Source organism: Salmo salar, chromosome ssa01, assembly GCF_905237065.1.
Source record: "Salmo salar chromosome ssa01, Ssal_v3.1, whole genome shotgun sequence".
In the NCBI taxonomy this organism is placed as follows: Eukaryota; Metazoa; Chordata; class Actinopteri; order Salmoniformes; family Salmonidae; genus Salmo; species Salmo salar.
Window position 1 is genome coordinate 146,651,188 of NC_059442.1, and position 17,758 is coordinate 146,668,945.

Sequence of the window (17,758 nt, forward strand, 5' to 3'; positions counted from 1 at the left end):
CTACATTAAGCATATAGCAGGATGTGTTTCTTTGTTAACTGCTCAACACAGAATAGCTGTATGTGCGCACTCCCTCAAAGCGTTGAGAAAATATATATTTTATTCAGCTATGTTCAGTTGTATTCTTCATACTATGAAATAATACCACGGAATTCTTAATGAACTAGTGTAGCCCACTGCCATTTGGCTTAGCCAGATCAGAACCTAACATAAGGACAACTCAGAGTATGCCCAAATAGACTACATTTTCTTCACATCATGTTTCTTTAGACCTGCCTAAAATAAATGGATTTGTGTTAGTGTAGGCTTTATTAAAGGGATTTACTAGACTTTTTAAAATGTAGATGTTCCAAAGCTCTGAATCAGTGGCTTTCAGGCTATGCGTAGAAGCCAGGAGATACTACATGCTTTTATGTTAATTAACGGTCAATTACCGTGAGACCGGCAGTTATTCGCTTGACAATCACCGGCTGACAGAATTTCATGACCGCCACAGCCCTAGGTGAGACACTGGATATAAAATGCAGTGTAAAATATGGTAATATCAATAAGGTCCTTGGGTTTATTTATTATGCCATCACCAACACAACCTTTATTTCCATATCAATGACCTAAAGATGTCCTGTTTAAAATGCTGATTTCATTTTACGGCCCTATTTACAAGCCTGTGCTTTTTATAGGACGCCTGAGATTTGATGAGGTGCACGGGGAAATTTCACGGTGTCACCGTTTAGCAGTGCTCTTCTCCTGTAACTCTGACGTCACTACTCTGGAAGCAATAGTCATAGAAATGTATCCTTCAGGTGACACTAAAATGTAATTAAATTAATTAAAATTGATATGAGGGAGGTGAAATAAACAGCGGAAAGACGACTGAGCAGAAACAGAATGAGAATCAGAATGTGTGTAAGTGTCCACGTGTGTGAAAGACAGAAGAAAAAAATTTAGGGAGATGAGAGAAAGAGATGAGTGAAAGAAAAACAAAAGAGAGAGATGTGTAGATCCCCCTGGAGCACATTGGCCAGCTGACAGGGAGAGGAGCTGGTATCAGGCTGTTACAATGTGGTGAACGGCGTTCCGCACCAGCATTTCCAAACCGCTCCAGCAAAGAACACTAAGCCTTCTGAAGACTGGCTGTACCAGGCAGACAGGCATGAGAGTCCCACAGCCAACAGCTAACCAACCCAGCTCAGTCCCCTGCCCATGTCTAAGCATACATAGGCCTGTGGCGGTCACAACATTTCATCAGCCGGTGATTGTCAACCAAATAATTGTCGGTCTAACGGTAATTGACCACCACAGTCCTATGTATGCCTAATAATAAATCCATGTAATATAGCCTACACCTTCACAATAAATCCATCATTTATTTTAGACAGTTCTAAAGAAGCAAGATATTAAGAAAATGTAGTCTATAATAGTAGCATATTCTTGAGTTGTCCTTATGTTAGGTCCTGATGTGGCTAGGCCAAATGGCTATGGGCTACACTGGTTCATTTAAGAGACAAGATTTGCTTATAATTCCGTGGCATTATTTTATAGTATGAAGAATATAATTGAACAAAGCAGAATAAAACAAATATTTTCTCCAAACGATTTGAGAGAGTGCCCACATGCAGATATTCTGTGTTGAGCGGTTAACAAAGAAATAGGTACTCCTATAGGCACCATTTAGAGTTAATGGTCACTTTAGTTGGGCTATATGTTTTGATGTTTAATACATTGTAAGGCTGCATGATGAGACTAATGATGATTTGAAACAAGTTCATTGAAAGGCATGGGCTCTGCTTAGTTTTTGCGCATGCTGCACACACTCCAATAGTCTCTCATTTACAATTTGACAAGCACTTGATAATGCCTTGAATTTCACAAGGCATCCCCTTCGTGGCCATAATGCACCCTAAAAAAAACATGCCTTTTGCAGCCCGGAGTGCCCTTCTCCCTGAGTGTGCTGCACAATCCGAAGCGTCTCTCACTCACATGGCTCGGTCATGTGATCGGGTCTTTCACACAGGCTACATGCAAGCGAAGACAGACACATCCGGGATGCAACTGCGTCCTTATCCAATTCCAAGGTGCATATTGAAGATATTGAAAGAACGTTCCACATTCACTTTGTCAGCAAACAAGATGAGTAGGCCTAACGAACAACAAAAGCACTAGCCTATGTCAATCTACTATCCCCCATAGTACTATTGTATTCTGTGCGAGAAATAAATAATCCAAAAAGTCTGGGACAGTTGTGGGATGCTATAGATCAAATGAATACAACCACTAGCATCAAAACTTTTTTAATGCAACGTGGCTGACGTAACAGAACGTTTAGCTTAAAATGTTGATAAACTATGAGGCCATTTCTACACATAAGCGCAGCAATGCGCAGCAATGCGCACATGGTAGTAGGCTACAAGCTGAATGTTCCATTAATGGGAAAACACCATTATCAAAAGTGACCACAAATGCAATTATGCATGTCATGCTTTTATTAAAAAAGGTGCATTTTTAATGGTGAAAATTGAAACTCACTCGCTGCTTATGCCAGTTAGGCACTACACCAAATCTAAAGTGGATTAATGTACTTAATTTTAAGAAGTTAATTTTGCCACTTTAGTTGTGATACAAACCTTATTAAAACATATAGGCCTATGGGCTAGGCTACATGAGGTGCGCGACTATGATTAGAAAAAGTCGCAAAAAAAGGCATTGTTTCTTATGCTGGTCATCAATCACAAGTTATAATATATAATTGATAGGCTAATATTGTCACCCATCAGACTATTCTTGATTTAATCTTGTCTTTACATATACTAAATAATATATGTGTGACATTTGTTTAGATTTAGAATGGACCCATTTAGAATGCACCTGTATCGAAAAAGGGGCAGCGGGAAAAAATATGTTGTTATCTATGCACTTAAATGGCGAATGGAGGACACTTTCCCCATGGTTAATTTTCATGCCAGCCAGGTAGATTATTCTCCTGTTGTAAATATAAGCAATGTGCTTAATATTAGGAAAGTTGAGAAATAAATATAGTAGGCCTAGCCTACAGAAAGCTAATGCGATCCTCGTCTTTTTATTAGCAGCCATCACTCTGTTTTCTCCCAAAATTGCATAGGCTATAAAAATTTTGCTCTCATGAAGTGTTTGATTAGATTTTCAAATACATTTGCATTGATGTCAGAGTGATTAGAGGGATAATGGAGTGCTGACTACCAGGCAATTAGCAAGTTTGGTAGGCAACTAATGACCATCAGCAGCATCAGAGCTTGGAGAAGCCTAATTACCGTTACTAAACGGTTGCATGGAATTTGACTGCCTTCATGACCAGTCACTGCCACAGTCACCGCAACAGCCCTAGGCACACAGCAGTCAGCAGGTAGAGGGAAATCACGTCAATGTGAGAAAAAGCCAAACCATAAGGAACATAGAGTAGGATCTCTGTGAAAAGAACATTGTGGGTGTGGTAAATATTAACTGGAAAAGGACTTCCTGAATGTTCTTATGAGGCAGCTGAGGTCAAACATACGCGTTTCGGGAACAACCTTGGTCAGTGTTTCAATATTCAACTCGCATCAAATTTGATCTTGCTTGACAGGTGATGCTTTCCGGCATGTTTGAAAGGTGAATTACTGCAGTCAAACATAGGACAACCAAGTCCTAAATCTATATTAATCTTATGGACTAACAGAAACAGGGAATCGAGACATGGGTTTGTTTTCTTAGCTACAATTTAGCATTTGCATCCCTGAGATCCCTATTAGCATTCTCTAAATAGCATACTGAATCACCTCCAAGTGACTTCAAATCAGCAGCGTCAGCTACATAATCCCTTTAGAAGTTGGAGAAGCACAGAACATTAGAGGCTAGTATTACAATATTTTCTCAAGTGGTGAAAAAACTCTGGAAGGTTTTTGACATACAACACCATAGAGAGCCTGTTAGAAAAACATTTCAGATACTCCATCAGTACTGACAAGGTGTCTAAGTACTACACAATAAACAAAGTGAAGTAATTTAGGCTTGCTATTTAGAGAATGCTAACTGGGGTCCTAAGATTTCCATCTCTTTAGCATGAAAAAAGACAAGATCAAGAAAGAGGAAATAGGAAGGGAGATGTAGTGATAGAGATGTGACTACTGTACATAGAGGATGGAAGCAGACATAAAAAGACGCAATTTAAAGAAAGAGATTGCCACACACCCAGGGGTAATATGACTACCGGTAAGCCTAAGCAGACAGAGAAACACACGCACAAACTCATGTGCACAACTCTCCAAAGCCACGCCTCAAAGCCAGGGTGCGTAAATAAGCCTCCTATCTGTACATTTCAAATGGGATTTTGATGCCCTGACCAGGAGGGATGACACGGAAACTGTCGTTTTAGTGTCACTTTGCATCAGGCAGTGACAGCACAGCACGCCCATTCCAAACGACACCATATGGTTCATTCATACTGTCATGTCTTATTCAGCAGAGCCCCAAGGTCTGGCAACATACAGATGACACACACACACACACACGTTTGTTTTACTATACTTGTGGGGACCCAAAAATGTATTCCCATTCAAAATCCTATTTTCTCTAACCATAAAACTAAACATAACCCTAAACTTAAACCCTAAGCCTAAAAATAGCCTTTTTCCTTGTGGGGACTGGTGAAATGTCTCCACTTGTCTGAATTTTCCTTGTGACGACTCCTGGTACCCAGAAGGATAGTAAAATCAAACCACACACACACACATATAATCTCAAGCACACATCACCTGTAGAGCTTTGTGAGAGCAAAACAGTTACAAGTACCAGACATACGGTAACAGTTTGGCAGAGGTTCAAAGGGACGATTAATTTATGCTGTTGGGTGCTGAAACAGACAGGACTGACCCTAGCACGCTTCTCTCTACTGCCACTTTGAAGCCCACGATTGTTGGTCCGACCATATTACATGAAAAAGGCACATGAAAGGGTGAAGGATTGAAAGCAGTACTTTGAAGTCAGCAACGGCCATCTCATATTCATAACACTTAGAGGTCCGACTTGATCATCAAGCCCAAACACAGATGACAAACACTACTGCCAATGTTTTGCTTGCATGTAGTTTACAGAGAGTGAAGTCTTTGACCTCACCGCGAGAACATTTGATTGTGGTTGCCATGCTGTTGCTAAGGGCTTTAAAAGGCCAACCGAGGCCTTGATCAATAAAAGTGATGCCTGGATGTCTCCAAGCATGAACAACGAGAGGAGCTGGCGCTCTAACCACAGGAGCACAGTGGAGCACAGACCTGGCAAGCACTCAGAGACGGAAACAAAACACAGCCGATTATAGATCTCTCAGTCAACACATACACATCTCACATAACTCTCCTGTGATTAAAAGCTGGCTATCAATCAAATGCATTGGCTAAGAAAACGGGAAAGCAGCTCTCTTCCTTTTCACAGTGCTTCGTCACATATTGTAACTGATTAATTACTCTGTTATAAATTCAACAGACCAAGGAGCCTTTTCAATCAAAACGGTGAACCAGGTTTCTAAATTAAGTAAGTAATTTGATGTTCCTGTGCAGCTAGTTAAATAAATAATTAATAATAATAATAACAACAATACAACAAAAACACAACATCCAGTCTTGCAGCGCCAGAAGATTTGTACTACTCTCTGAAAATGTGGTTACTGAGTTTAAATTGGATGGAACCCGTGAATTTGACAGGCAGTAACACACTGGGCGGCAGGTAGCCTAGCGGTTAACAGCATTGGGCCAGTAACCGAAAGGTTGATGGTTTGAATCCCTGAGCAGACTAGGTGAAAAATCTGTTGATGTGCCCTTGAGCAAGGCACTTAACCCTAATTGCTCTGGATAAGAGCGTCTGTTAAATGACCCAAAAAGTTTTTATTTTACCTTTATTTAACCAGGCAGGCTAGTTGAGAACAAGTTCTTATTTGCAACTGCGACCTGGCCAAGATAAAGCAAAGCATTTCGACACGTACAACAACAGAGTTACACATGGAATAAACAAACATACAATCAATAATACAGTAGAAAAATCTATATACAGCATGTGCAAATGAGGTAGGATAAGAGCGGTAAGGCAATAAATGGGCCATGGTGGCGAAGTAATTAAACACGAATGGTAGAATGTGCAGAAGATAAATGTGCAAGTAGAGATACTGGGGTGCAAAGGAGCAAGATAAATAAATAAAATACAGTATGGGGATGAGGTAGATTGGATGGGCTATTTACAGATGAGCTATGTACAGGTGCAGTGATCTGTGAGCTGCTCTGACAGCTGGTGCTTAAAGCTAGTGAGGGAGGTAAGAGTCTCCAGCTTTAGTGATTTTTGCAGTTCGTTCCAGTCATTGGCAGCAGAGAACTGTAAATGTAATGTTTAAAGCAAGAAAATAAACGTTCTTCAACATGTCATGGATACTCTCAGGTCCAGAGTTGTGGTTGGCTGTTTTGGCTCCAGGTCAGTTCTTTCAGTTGTCAGTGTTCTTGGCTCTGTACTCTATTAAAACCTCTTGAGGATACCGTAGGATAGGGGGCGCCACAGCGCATTTTGAAAAAAAATCGTTCCCATTTTCAACGGCCTACTAATCAAACTCAGAAGATAGGGCATGCATATACTTATTATATATGGATAGAAAACACTCTAAAGTTTCTAAAACTGTTTGAATGGTGTCTGTGAGTATAACAGAACTCAAATGGCAGTCAAAACCCCGAGACCGATTGAAACAGGAAGTGGAATTCTGAATTGTGGACTCGACTTCTCATCTTTCCTTATTAATCACACCGTTAACCATGGTTCAGTGAGCACTTCCTATTGCTTCCACTAGATGTCGCCAGTCCTTTCACAGTGGTTTGAGCCTTATAGAGTCAAAACTCAGTGAATGACACGAGTTTGAAATTGGTCACAGGGGATGGGCCATCACCATTATGACGCCGGGCGGCCATGTCTGCCCCCACCTTTGGATACGGTTTTAAAGGCCATGACATCATCCCCCTCGAATCTTATTGGCTCTCTTGGTGTTAGAGGCCCTGAAGATTTATTTTATACAACGTTTGACATGTTTGAACGAACCTACATGCGCGAGCATTGCATTTATTATGAACTTCAGAGCTGCGCTTGGAGAGAGCCATAGGACGCGCTACCAACATCAGGCTAATGGAACGTGAAGTATGGACTTTTTGACCGAAAATACATCTGTTGTGGACCTGGGATGCTTTCTGATGAAGACAACTAAAGGTAGGCGATTATTGACAATATTATACAAGATAAGATGTGACATGAGATTCTTTCCAAGATGGCGCCGAGCTCTGTATATTAGCTAATTTTCTGAGTATCGCATCTCCTTTTATCGCAAAGTGTGATTACCCAGTAAAGTTAATTTAAAATCTGGTATGACGGGTGTTCTCAAGAGATATTCATCTATAAATGTTAGATTGACAATATACATTTAAAAAATCGTTATAGGATAGTAATTTAGGGAAATGTAGCATTGTTTACCGGGACGCTTTTGAGGGGAAATTATGTAGTCAACGTCAGACAGAGATGTAAAATGCTGTTTTTATATATAAATATGACCTTTATTGAACAAAAGAATGCATGCATTGTATAACATGATGTCCTAGGGGTGCCATCTGATGAAGTTTGTAAAAGGTTAGTGCTGCATTTAGCTGTTTTTTGATTATATGTGATGCAAGTGGTTGGTCGGAAAATGGCTATGAAGCTGCTTTTTACAATGGACTCATCTAATATAATCTAATGATTTGCTTTTCCTGTAAAACCTTTTTGAAATCGGACGACGTAGGTCGATTCAGGAGAGGTGTATCTATAAAAAAAAAAATATATATATTATTATTATTTTTTTAATTATGATTTTTTTTTAATGCTAATTGGCGATATGATTTTTCGCTGGATTTTGATCCCGCTAACGGGATCAGACGCTGAAGAGGTTTAATTAGGCCTGTGGCACCCAGGGCAGATGTATTATCTTATTAGCAGATGCTGATGCCTGATCAAGAAAGATTAAAAACCTCTGCCACTGTCCCAAGGAACACAATTTTGGAAGGAGCTCTTTCCTTAAGAGCAGAAGACTATATTGACAGAGTTAGCCCACGGTTACAGCAGTGTGGGTGGCTAAGCTAGCATTGAAGAGGTTGGTTTCTTAAATGGTGCGCGCAATACAACAGCTAAAACATACAAGTAAAAATTAGCATGTACATTTTAAGGTAGGGCAACCAAATGTCCCTAATCTCCTGGGGACAGTCCCCGGTTTTAGTGTCTTCTGAAGAAAAAAGCAACTCTGGAGTTAAATTGAGTCGGATATTTCACTATTCAAATACTGTATCCAATCAGATTTGAATGTAAAAATGTTGTCTGTCCTTGTACCAAACTCTTCTCCCGCAGACCGTTTTATGAGAATGTTCAGGTGAATGTTTGATCAGTGATAGATACATTGCAACCACCACATGAACAACCATGGCCAGAAGGTGTTGCATCCAACAGCATAGGCTACCAAACTTGGGTGATTCTAAAATTACTAGATAGAAATGGATAACCCCTCCAAGCCTGTGTTATAATGAACAACAGTATTTGAAAGGTCGTTTTCAATAAAACGTCACAATAAGGTGTAGAGCATTTGCTTTTCCTGCTGGTGGACAGAGTATGTGAGCAAAGCTGTGAGGGCGGAAATACCGCTCCGGCACTCTACGTCCTTCCCAACCACTCTGCTAAAAACCACTCCTTGTTCAAAGGAGAAAAAAAACTGCAGCTCCAAATTCACCATTTAACCAACACCCATCTATTTTTGTGACTACCTGGACCTACCATTTGGTTTTGAAGTATTGAAACCAAACGATTTGAATTAAAATTATTTTAATAAACAGGAGAAGGTGACTAAGTAGCTCTCATTTCAAATAGGCTATATGTCATATTAAACAGCATATGAACACTAAATAGGTCAGGAGCCAGACAGGTAGCCTAAGGAACGAAAAATAATTATTTAGGCAAAAGCATACAAATAAATAAATTGTGAAGCATTTGCGAGTGTGACACTAGGCTGACAGTTGAATGCTAAGCGCTTAGCAGTCAAACAACATTTTGTTGTATTAAATCATTATAGTCTATACATTACACATATAGGTTATGACTTACTTAGAACTCATTACAAATTAAACATAAATGGCCTTTTGGAAACATGAGTTTGGCCAGAGTCTGTAGCTTCAGGCTCATGGAGAGCAGCGGAGAATACCTGGGCAGGGATGCGTAGTTATTCATTTTACATGTTTCTGTAGGTAGGCCTAAAAAGGATTTTAGGTAAAATAACCCTACCAAAAAGGAAAGCTCCTTGAAAGAGGCAATATGCCAGCACTATTGGGCCAAAATCACTGATGGCCTATTGTACAGATAATAGAACGAAAATGAACGAAACTTTTAAGAGATGTGATTTTTTGTTTATAAATACTTTGCTACAATGACACACTTAGCTAGCTACCCACTTCGTTCCTTTTTGTTAGCATGTGCAAGTACACCATTCTTTCAGCATACCAGTCTTTTCAGATTCCACAATGATTCTTTAGTTGTGGACACAACACCGTACTGCGTCTCTTGCTCTTGGTCCTCCTCATCTTTGCGAGTCACCTTGATTTTTCATCTGTGTGTTTTATCAGATTCTTCATGAAAATATTTTGCATACTAGATGACAGTAGCTAAAGTAAGGGGTTATAGCGGCACACAACTAGACTACAAATGCATGCTGGCCCGGGCATTCCCTGAGCTCGTGAAGTGAGCGCTACTGGAGCACTACTGGATGCGAAATTGGGGAGGACGGCGCTCCACCCTTTGGGAAACTCGGTTTACTCTCCAGTCAAATTGAGCAAGCTCCTCGCTCCAGCTCTGCTCCGATCACATACTCTGCTAGGGGGCAAGAAGACCCACAGCTCTGCTAAAACCATTCACAACTGCGTGCACTTTAAAGGGATTGTGAAATGTTAACTATACTGAACAAAAAAATAAATGCAACAATTTAAGATTTTACTGAATTACAGTTCATAGAAGGAAATCAGTCAATTGAAATAAATGTATTAGGCCCTAATTTATGGATTTCACATAACCGGGCTGGGGCACAGCCATGGGTGGGCATGGGAGGGCATAGACCCATCTACTCGGGAGCCAGCAAACCAAAATTCGTTTTTACCCACAATCTTGGCAAAGGAGAAATCTTCACTAACAGGGATTTAAACACATTTTTGCACAATATGAGACAAATAAGCTTCGTGTATGGAACATTTCTGGAATCTTTTATTTTATCTCATGCCCCTCCTGTACTCCCTATTCACTCATGACTGCATGGCCAGGCATGACTCCAACACCATCATTCAGTTTGCCGATAACAACAGTGGTAGGCCTGATCACCGACAAAGATGAGACAGCCTATAGCGAGGAGGTCAGAGACCTGGCCGTGTGGTGCCAGGATAACAACCTCTCCCTCAGCGTGATCAAGATAAAGGAGATGATTGTGGACTACAGGAAAAGGAGGACCGAGCACGCCCCCATTCTCATCGACGGGGCTGTAGTGGAGCAAGTTGAGAGCTTCAAGTTCCTTGGTGTCCACATCACCAACAAACTAACATGGTCCAAACACACCAAGACAGTCATAAAGAGGGCACGACAAAGCTGATTCCCCCTCAGGAGACTGAAAAGATTTGGCATGGGTCCTCAGATTCTCAAAAATATCTACAGCTACACCATCGAGAGCATCCTGACTGGTTGCATCACTGCCTGGTATGGCAACTGCTCGACCTCCGACCGCAAGGAACTACAGAGGGTAGTGCGTATGGCCCAGTAAATCACTGGGGCCAAGCTGCCTGCCATCCAGGACCTCTATACCAGGCGGTGCCAGAGGAAGGCCCTAAAAATTGTCAAAGACTCCAGCCACCCTAGTCATAGACTGTTCTCTCAGCTACCGCATGGCAAGCAGTACCGGAGCGCCAAGTCTAGGTACAGAACCAGTACCCCCTGTATATAGCCCCACCATTGTTATTTTACTGCTATTCTTTAATTATTTGTTACTTTTATTTATTTATTTATTTATTTATTAGAATTTTACTTAACTATTTTTTACTTAACACTTATTTTTCTTACAACAGAATTGTTGGTTAAGTGCTTGTAAGTAAGCATTTCACTAAGGTCTACACCTGTTTTATTCGGCGCATTTGACAAATAAAATTTGATTTGAAACATAGGACCAACACTTTACATGTTGCGTTTATATTTTTGTTATCATCAGAGCTGCCGACTCTCACGCATTGGCGTGAAACACACATTTGACCTCATATCTCATGCAAAGAAAAGTACTAATACATTTTTCTAATTTGTCCATTGTATAGTCAGCATGTTAACTTAAAAAAATGATGGGCCACCAGAGTGGCGCAGTGTGCCACCAGAGATCCTGGTTCGAGGCCAGGCTCTGTCGCAGCCGGCCGTGACTGGGTAGCACTGTTTTATCAACAAAATTAGATTGCGCTTACTCCCATCCCTATTGCAGAATGCAGCCTTTTGACAGCATGTACTAAAGTCGATTTAATCCACACTTGCATTAGTCCCCTCTTTTTGTGATTAGCATTTAGGCTGTGACAACGACAAGGCAGCAGACAAATTGCCAGTATGTTTTAGCAGGGAATTTTGGTAGGGTGATCTGATTTTTAACTATGAAAATAATTTTGCCAACCAGTTTGTACGTTTTATTCTAGGGGGGGGGTCAATAAATAGAAACATTATTTGGTTAGGGTGTAGGGGAAGATTTATGTAATCTTGTCTTCAGGAGATTTTATTATCTAGTTACTGTATTTATTCTGATCAGTGGAACAATTCTCATTCTTAGCAAATCTCTCTCAAAGCTTTCTTCAAAAGTTGGCAGCTCGGTCACCTCTTGAAGAGCATAGTCAAACCTACACATTTCCAATTATTCCATGCAAAACAATTGTGCACATTTTCAGAGTTACACAGCAAGTAACTGCATGCTTTTTATGATCAGTAAACATCAATGATCATGTAATTTCAGATATGTGACGGTACCTTATCCATTTGGCATGTAGCTAGCTAAGCAAACATCATTTAGCTTGCTTCAGAGATTAGGCTTTTGGAAAGAGCTTGACATCCTGGTAAAAAGTTGACAGTCGAACTACTATCATCACCACTATACGTAGATAGCAAGCAAATCAAACAATGGATATAGTCATCTAGTTTATCCCCTGAAAGTTTGCTTTTTACCTAGCCATATTTACGTGATCTGTTATTAGCTAGCTATCAAATTTGAAGTGGTCCTGCAATCAATCAATGTAGCCTATATCATGTCTGTCAGCAGCAATCGTAATTAAACATTTACAATGTTGAAAAGGGGATCATGTTAGCTAACTTTGCTAGGTAGGCCTACATTGGTTGGAGAAAAAAAAAGTACATTTAGGTCTACTTACCACTATATGTTTAGCCAACTGTACAACATGTTACTGGTAGCTTGCAAAGTAAACATTATCAGCTAACAGTATCATGGCAAATGCGCTCTTCTGCTGCTTGACAGGCAGAGCCCTCAAAAGATGGTAAATTAACATAAACCACTCAGGTATAGTTCACTTTTATATCACTCAAATATCCAATAAATGGTGGCCAATATTGAGAGCTATTGTGAGGCTACCCTACGTATCTGAAATGACATGATCAATTGATGTTTACTGATCATGAAAAGCATGCAGTTACTTGCTGTACAACTGACAGCTAAATGTGCTCAATTGTTTTGCATGGAATAATCTGAAATTTGTAGGTCTGACTATGCTCTTCAAGAGGTGATGATATTACAACCAAATAGTTAACTTTTTTTTTCCTTCATCCTTACTTCATTTGCACACACTGTATACAGATGTATATATTGTGTTATTGACTGTATGTTTGTTTATCCCATGTGTAACTCTTTTTTTGTTATTTTGACCAGTTTGCATTTTCTGCAAATAAATGCTGTAAATGACAATATTTTTATTTGGAATTTGGGAGAAATGTTGTCAGTAGTATATAGAATAAAACACGTTCTGATTTTACCCAAACACATACGTATAAAATGTAAAACCAGAGAAACGGATAATTTTGCAGTGGTCTCTTAATTTTTTCCAGAGCTGTACACTGAACAAAAATATAAACTCAACATGCAAAAATGTACGATTTTACTGAGTCACAGTTCATAAGGAAATCAGTAAATTGAAATAAATTCATTAGGCCCTAATCTGTGGATTTCACATGACTGGGAATACAAATATGCATCTGTTGGTCACAAATACCTTAAAAAAAAATTACAAAAACAAATAAAAGTTAGGGATGTGAATCAGAAAACCAAACCAGTATCTGGTGTGACCACCATTTGCCTCATGCAGCGCAACACATCTCCTTCGCATAGAGTTGATCAGGCTGTTGATTGTGGGCTCTGGAATGTTGTCCCACTCCTCTTTAATGGCTGTGCGAAGTTTCTGGATATTGGCAGGAACTGGAACACGCTGTCACACACGTCGATCCAGAGCATCACAAACAATGGGTGTCATGTCTGGTGAGTATGCAGGCCATGGAAGAACTGGGACATTTTCAGCTTCCAGGAATTGTGTCCAGATCCTTGCGCTATGGAGCTGAGCATTATCATGCTGAAACATGAGGTGATGGAGGCGAATGAATGACAATAGGACTCAGGATCTTGTCACGGTATCTCTGCATTCAAATTGCCATCGATAAAATGCAATTGTGTTCGTTGTCTGTAGCTTATGGCTGCCCATACCTTAACCCTACTGCCACCATGGGGCACTCTGTTTACGTTGACATCAGCAAACCGCTTGCCTACAATTGACATACACGGCGTGTGCGGTTGTGAGGCTGGTTGGACATACTGCCACATTCTCTAAAATGATGTTGGAGGCGGCTTATGGTAGAGAAATCAACAGTCAGTTCTCTGGCAACAGCTCTGATGGACATTCCTGCAGTCAGCATTCCAATTGCATGCTCCCTCAAAACATCTCTGGCATTGTATTGTGTGACAAAATGCACATTTTTGAGTGGCCTTTTATTGTCCCCAGCACAAGCAGCACAACATTTTAGAAAAATTGACTTTTTGTGCGCATGGAAAATGTCTGGGATCTTGTCTATAAGCTGGTGAAACATGGGACCAAAACTGTACATGTTGCTTTTATATTTTTATTCATTGTAGTTCAATGCCATTGTTTTTTTTCTATAAAGGCAGCGGGGCTGCCTAAGATAAGACATTTCACATTGTAAATGCGCTCTAAAATAAAATAACGCTACTGATGACTTATGAGAGGTGTGTGTGTGTGTAGGGGAGGGGGACAAGACGAAGACTACATCAACAGCCACACTGTTTCTCCCACTCCCTTCCCCGCTCTCTCTCACTCTTCATTACTTACCAGCTTCAGTATCCAGCTTGATTTATTTGTTTATCGACTTTCCGGAATGGCCATTATTTAGACCATAAATCTTATCCAAACTACTTATAACAACAAGCTGGCACAATACATTGCCACTCATAAATTGAACAAAGCAAAGGCAAAGTTTACTACCGGCAAGAGCAACAGAGAAATAAAAAGCAGTAACAGAATAACTGTTGCATTTGTAGGCCTGTGCCTGGCTCCCTATAGCAGTGGAGTATGATACACCCTGAGAGGATGTTATTCTAGCTGATGACCTGGCTGGTCCACTTCTCAGAGGTGATTATACTGTGTTGGTACCGCATCACTGCTCCACATAGTTACAGTAGCTCTACCCTCTCACCCATCTGGGCTCAATCAGAGACCGAGCCATTACGGCTCTCCAAAGTCCTCTGGCTAGTGTCACCTTGCCAGCCAGACACTCTCTCTCAGCACAGCCGGACTAAGAGTCGACCCCAGACTTTGAACTTATGGCACTCAGAGCATCCATCCAAAACTGTGCTGTATCACTGAATTTCCTCATTTTTACCTTTGGCCGAGTTAGCCTATTACCTCGAGCTTCCACTGAGCCCTTGCATCATAAAGGGAGAGTCAAAACAAAGACTAATGAGCACATTTCATGAGCAATATTCAACAATACATTGGTATAACAGAATTAGAATTTTTTATTTAAACATCACTTTCGGTTGCTTTGCATTAATATTCTTTGTAGGACAGTGTTAATCATTAAGTATAGCGCAATGGTGGAAAAGGCAAATTCCAGGCAAATGCACCACTAAGGAATGTGTCCCATACGCACTCATAAAACGCATACAAATAAGCATGGACATGAACAAATCTACACACACACACACACACACACACACACACACACACACACACACACACACACGGCAGGCCCAGGACTCACCCAGTGAGGACGACCACAAAGTCCATTACGTTCCAGCCGTTGCGGAGGTACGAGCCTTTGTGAAATGCAAAGCCCAAGGCGATAATCTTAATGCCAGCCTCGAAACAGAATATTCCAATAAAGTAGGGCTCTGTGTCATCCTGCAGAGAGAGACAGGGAACAAGGGAGAGGGAAATGAAGCATGGCAGAAGAGAGGGGGAAAGAGAAGGGGGATTGTTTCTTTTACTTTTCTACCAGCATGTGGAGAATGGGTCGAGGAATGCAACCCTCTCTTCGTGGATAAAAAGAGGAGAAGGAAAGAGGGGAAGTGAAAACATACCCTGCACCAGAAGACAAACTGCAATCTTGGATACCATTTTCAATCAGTGAGATTAACGCATTCATACTAACATATCACCTGCGTAACATAAAAGCTTACATTTCACTCTTAACAAATAATACTAATTGACAGCAAATTAGTATGATTACAATTTACACAACTATAATTTGATGAGGCTTTTTAGTCTCCAATAGGGCTATTAGTGATTGGCTTCCTGCTAAATATATTTAACAAAACATTAAAACAATGAAACCAATGGAGTGGCATGAAGATCTTTAACAAAAAACAATTTTCAAATAGGATGACCCTTGCTCTTGTTCAAAAAAAGTGCTGGATCAGACACGTATGACATGTCACTTAACTGCTGAGGCTAGAGGTCAACCGATTAATCGGAATGGCCGATTAATTAGGGCCAATTTCAAGTTTTCATAACAATCGGAAATCGGTATTTTTGGACACCGATTTGGCCGATTTTGTTAATTTAATTTTTTACACCTTTTAGGCACGTCAGTTAAGAACACATTCTTATTTTCAATGACAGCCTAGGAACGGTGGGTTAACTGCCTTGTTCAGGGGCAGAATGACAGATTTCTACCTTGTCAGCGCGGGGATTCGTTTTTGCAACCTTCCGTTACTAGTCCAACGCTCTAACCACCTGCCTTACATTGCACTCCACGAGGAGCCTGCGTGGCAGGCTGACTACCTGTTACGCGAGGGCAGCAAGAAGCCAAGGTAAGTTGCTAGCTAGCATTAAACTTATAAAAAAACAATCAATCTTCACATAATCACTAGTTAAACTAGTAATATCATCAACCATGTGTAGTTATCTAGCGTGTCCTGCATTGCATATAACCGATGCGGTGCCCGTTAATTTCTCATCGAATCACAGCCTACTTCGCCAAACGGGTGATGATTTAGCACTGTCGTTGCACCAAAGGTAACCATAAACATCAATGCCTTTCTTTAAAATCAATACACAAGTATATATTTTTAAACCTGCATATTTAGTTAATATTGCCTGCTAACATGAATTTCTTATAATTAGGGAAATTGTGTCACTTCTCTTGCGTTCCATGCAAGCAGTCAGGGCATATGCAGCAGTTTGGGCCGCCTGGCTCGTTGCGAACTGTGTGAAGTCCATTTATTCCTAACAAAGACCGTAATTAATTTGTCAGAATTGTACATAATTATGACATAACATTGAAGGTTGTACAATGTAACAACAATATTTAGACTTAGGGATGCCACCCGTTAGATAAAATACGGAACGGTTCTGTATTTCACTGAAAGAATAAACATTTTGTTTTCGAATTTTCGATAGTTTCCAGATTCGACCATATTAATGACCAAAGGCTCGTATTTCTGTGTGTTATGTTATAATTAAGTTTATGATTTGATATTTGATAGAGCAATCTGACTGAGGCAGCAGCAGGCTCGTAAGCATTCATTCAAACAGCACTTTCGTGCGTTTGCCAACAGGTCTTCGCAATGCTTCAAGCATTGAGCTGTTTATGACTTCAAGCCTATCAACTCCCGAGATTAGGCTCGTGTAACCGATGTGAAATGGCTAGCTAGTTAGCGGGGTGCGCGCTAATAACGTTTCAATCGGTGACGTCACTCGCTCTGAGACTTGGAGTAGTTGTTCCCCTTGCTCTGCAATGGCCGCGGCTTTTGTGGAGCGATAGGTAACGATGCTTCGAGGGTGGCTGTTGTCGATGTGTTCCTGGTTCGAGCCCAGGTAGGGGCGAGGAGAGGGACGGAAGCTATACTGTTACGCTGGCAATACTAAAGTGCCTATAAGAACATCCAATAGTCAAAGGTATATGAAATACAAATGGTAGAGACAGAAATAGTCCTATAATAACTACAACCTAAAACGTATTACCTGGGAATATTGAAGACTCATGTTAAAAGGAACCACCAGCTTTCATATGTTCTCATGTTCTGAGCAAGGAACTTAAAAGTTAGCTTTTTTACATGGCACTTTTACTTTCTTCTCCAACACTTTGTTTTTGCATTATTTAAACCAAATTGAACATGTTTCATTATTTATTTGAG

General features: G+C 40.4%; 1 protein-coding gene across 1 annotated transcript in view; it reads right to left on the minus strand.

Moving 5' to 3' along the window:
* Positions 1 to 17,758, minus strand: part of LOC106567450 (voltage-dependent N-type calcium channel subunit alpha-1B) — a 269,203-nt gene that overhangs the window by 204,024 nt on the left and 47,421 nt on the right. Inside the window, 1 exon segment of the mRNA XM_045691775.1 lies at positions 15,382 to 15,521. Coding sequence (XP_045547731.1) covers positions 15,382 to 15,521 — 140 coding nt within the window.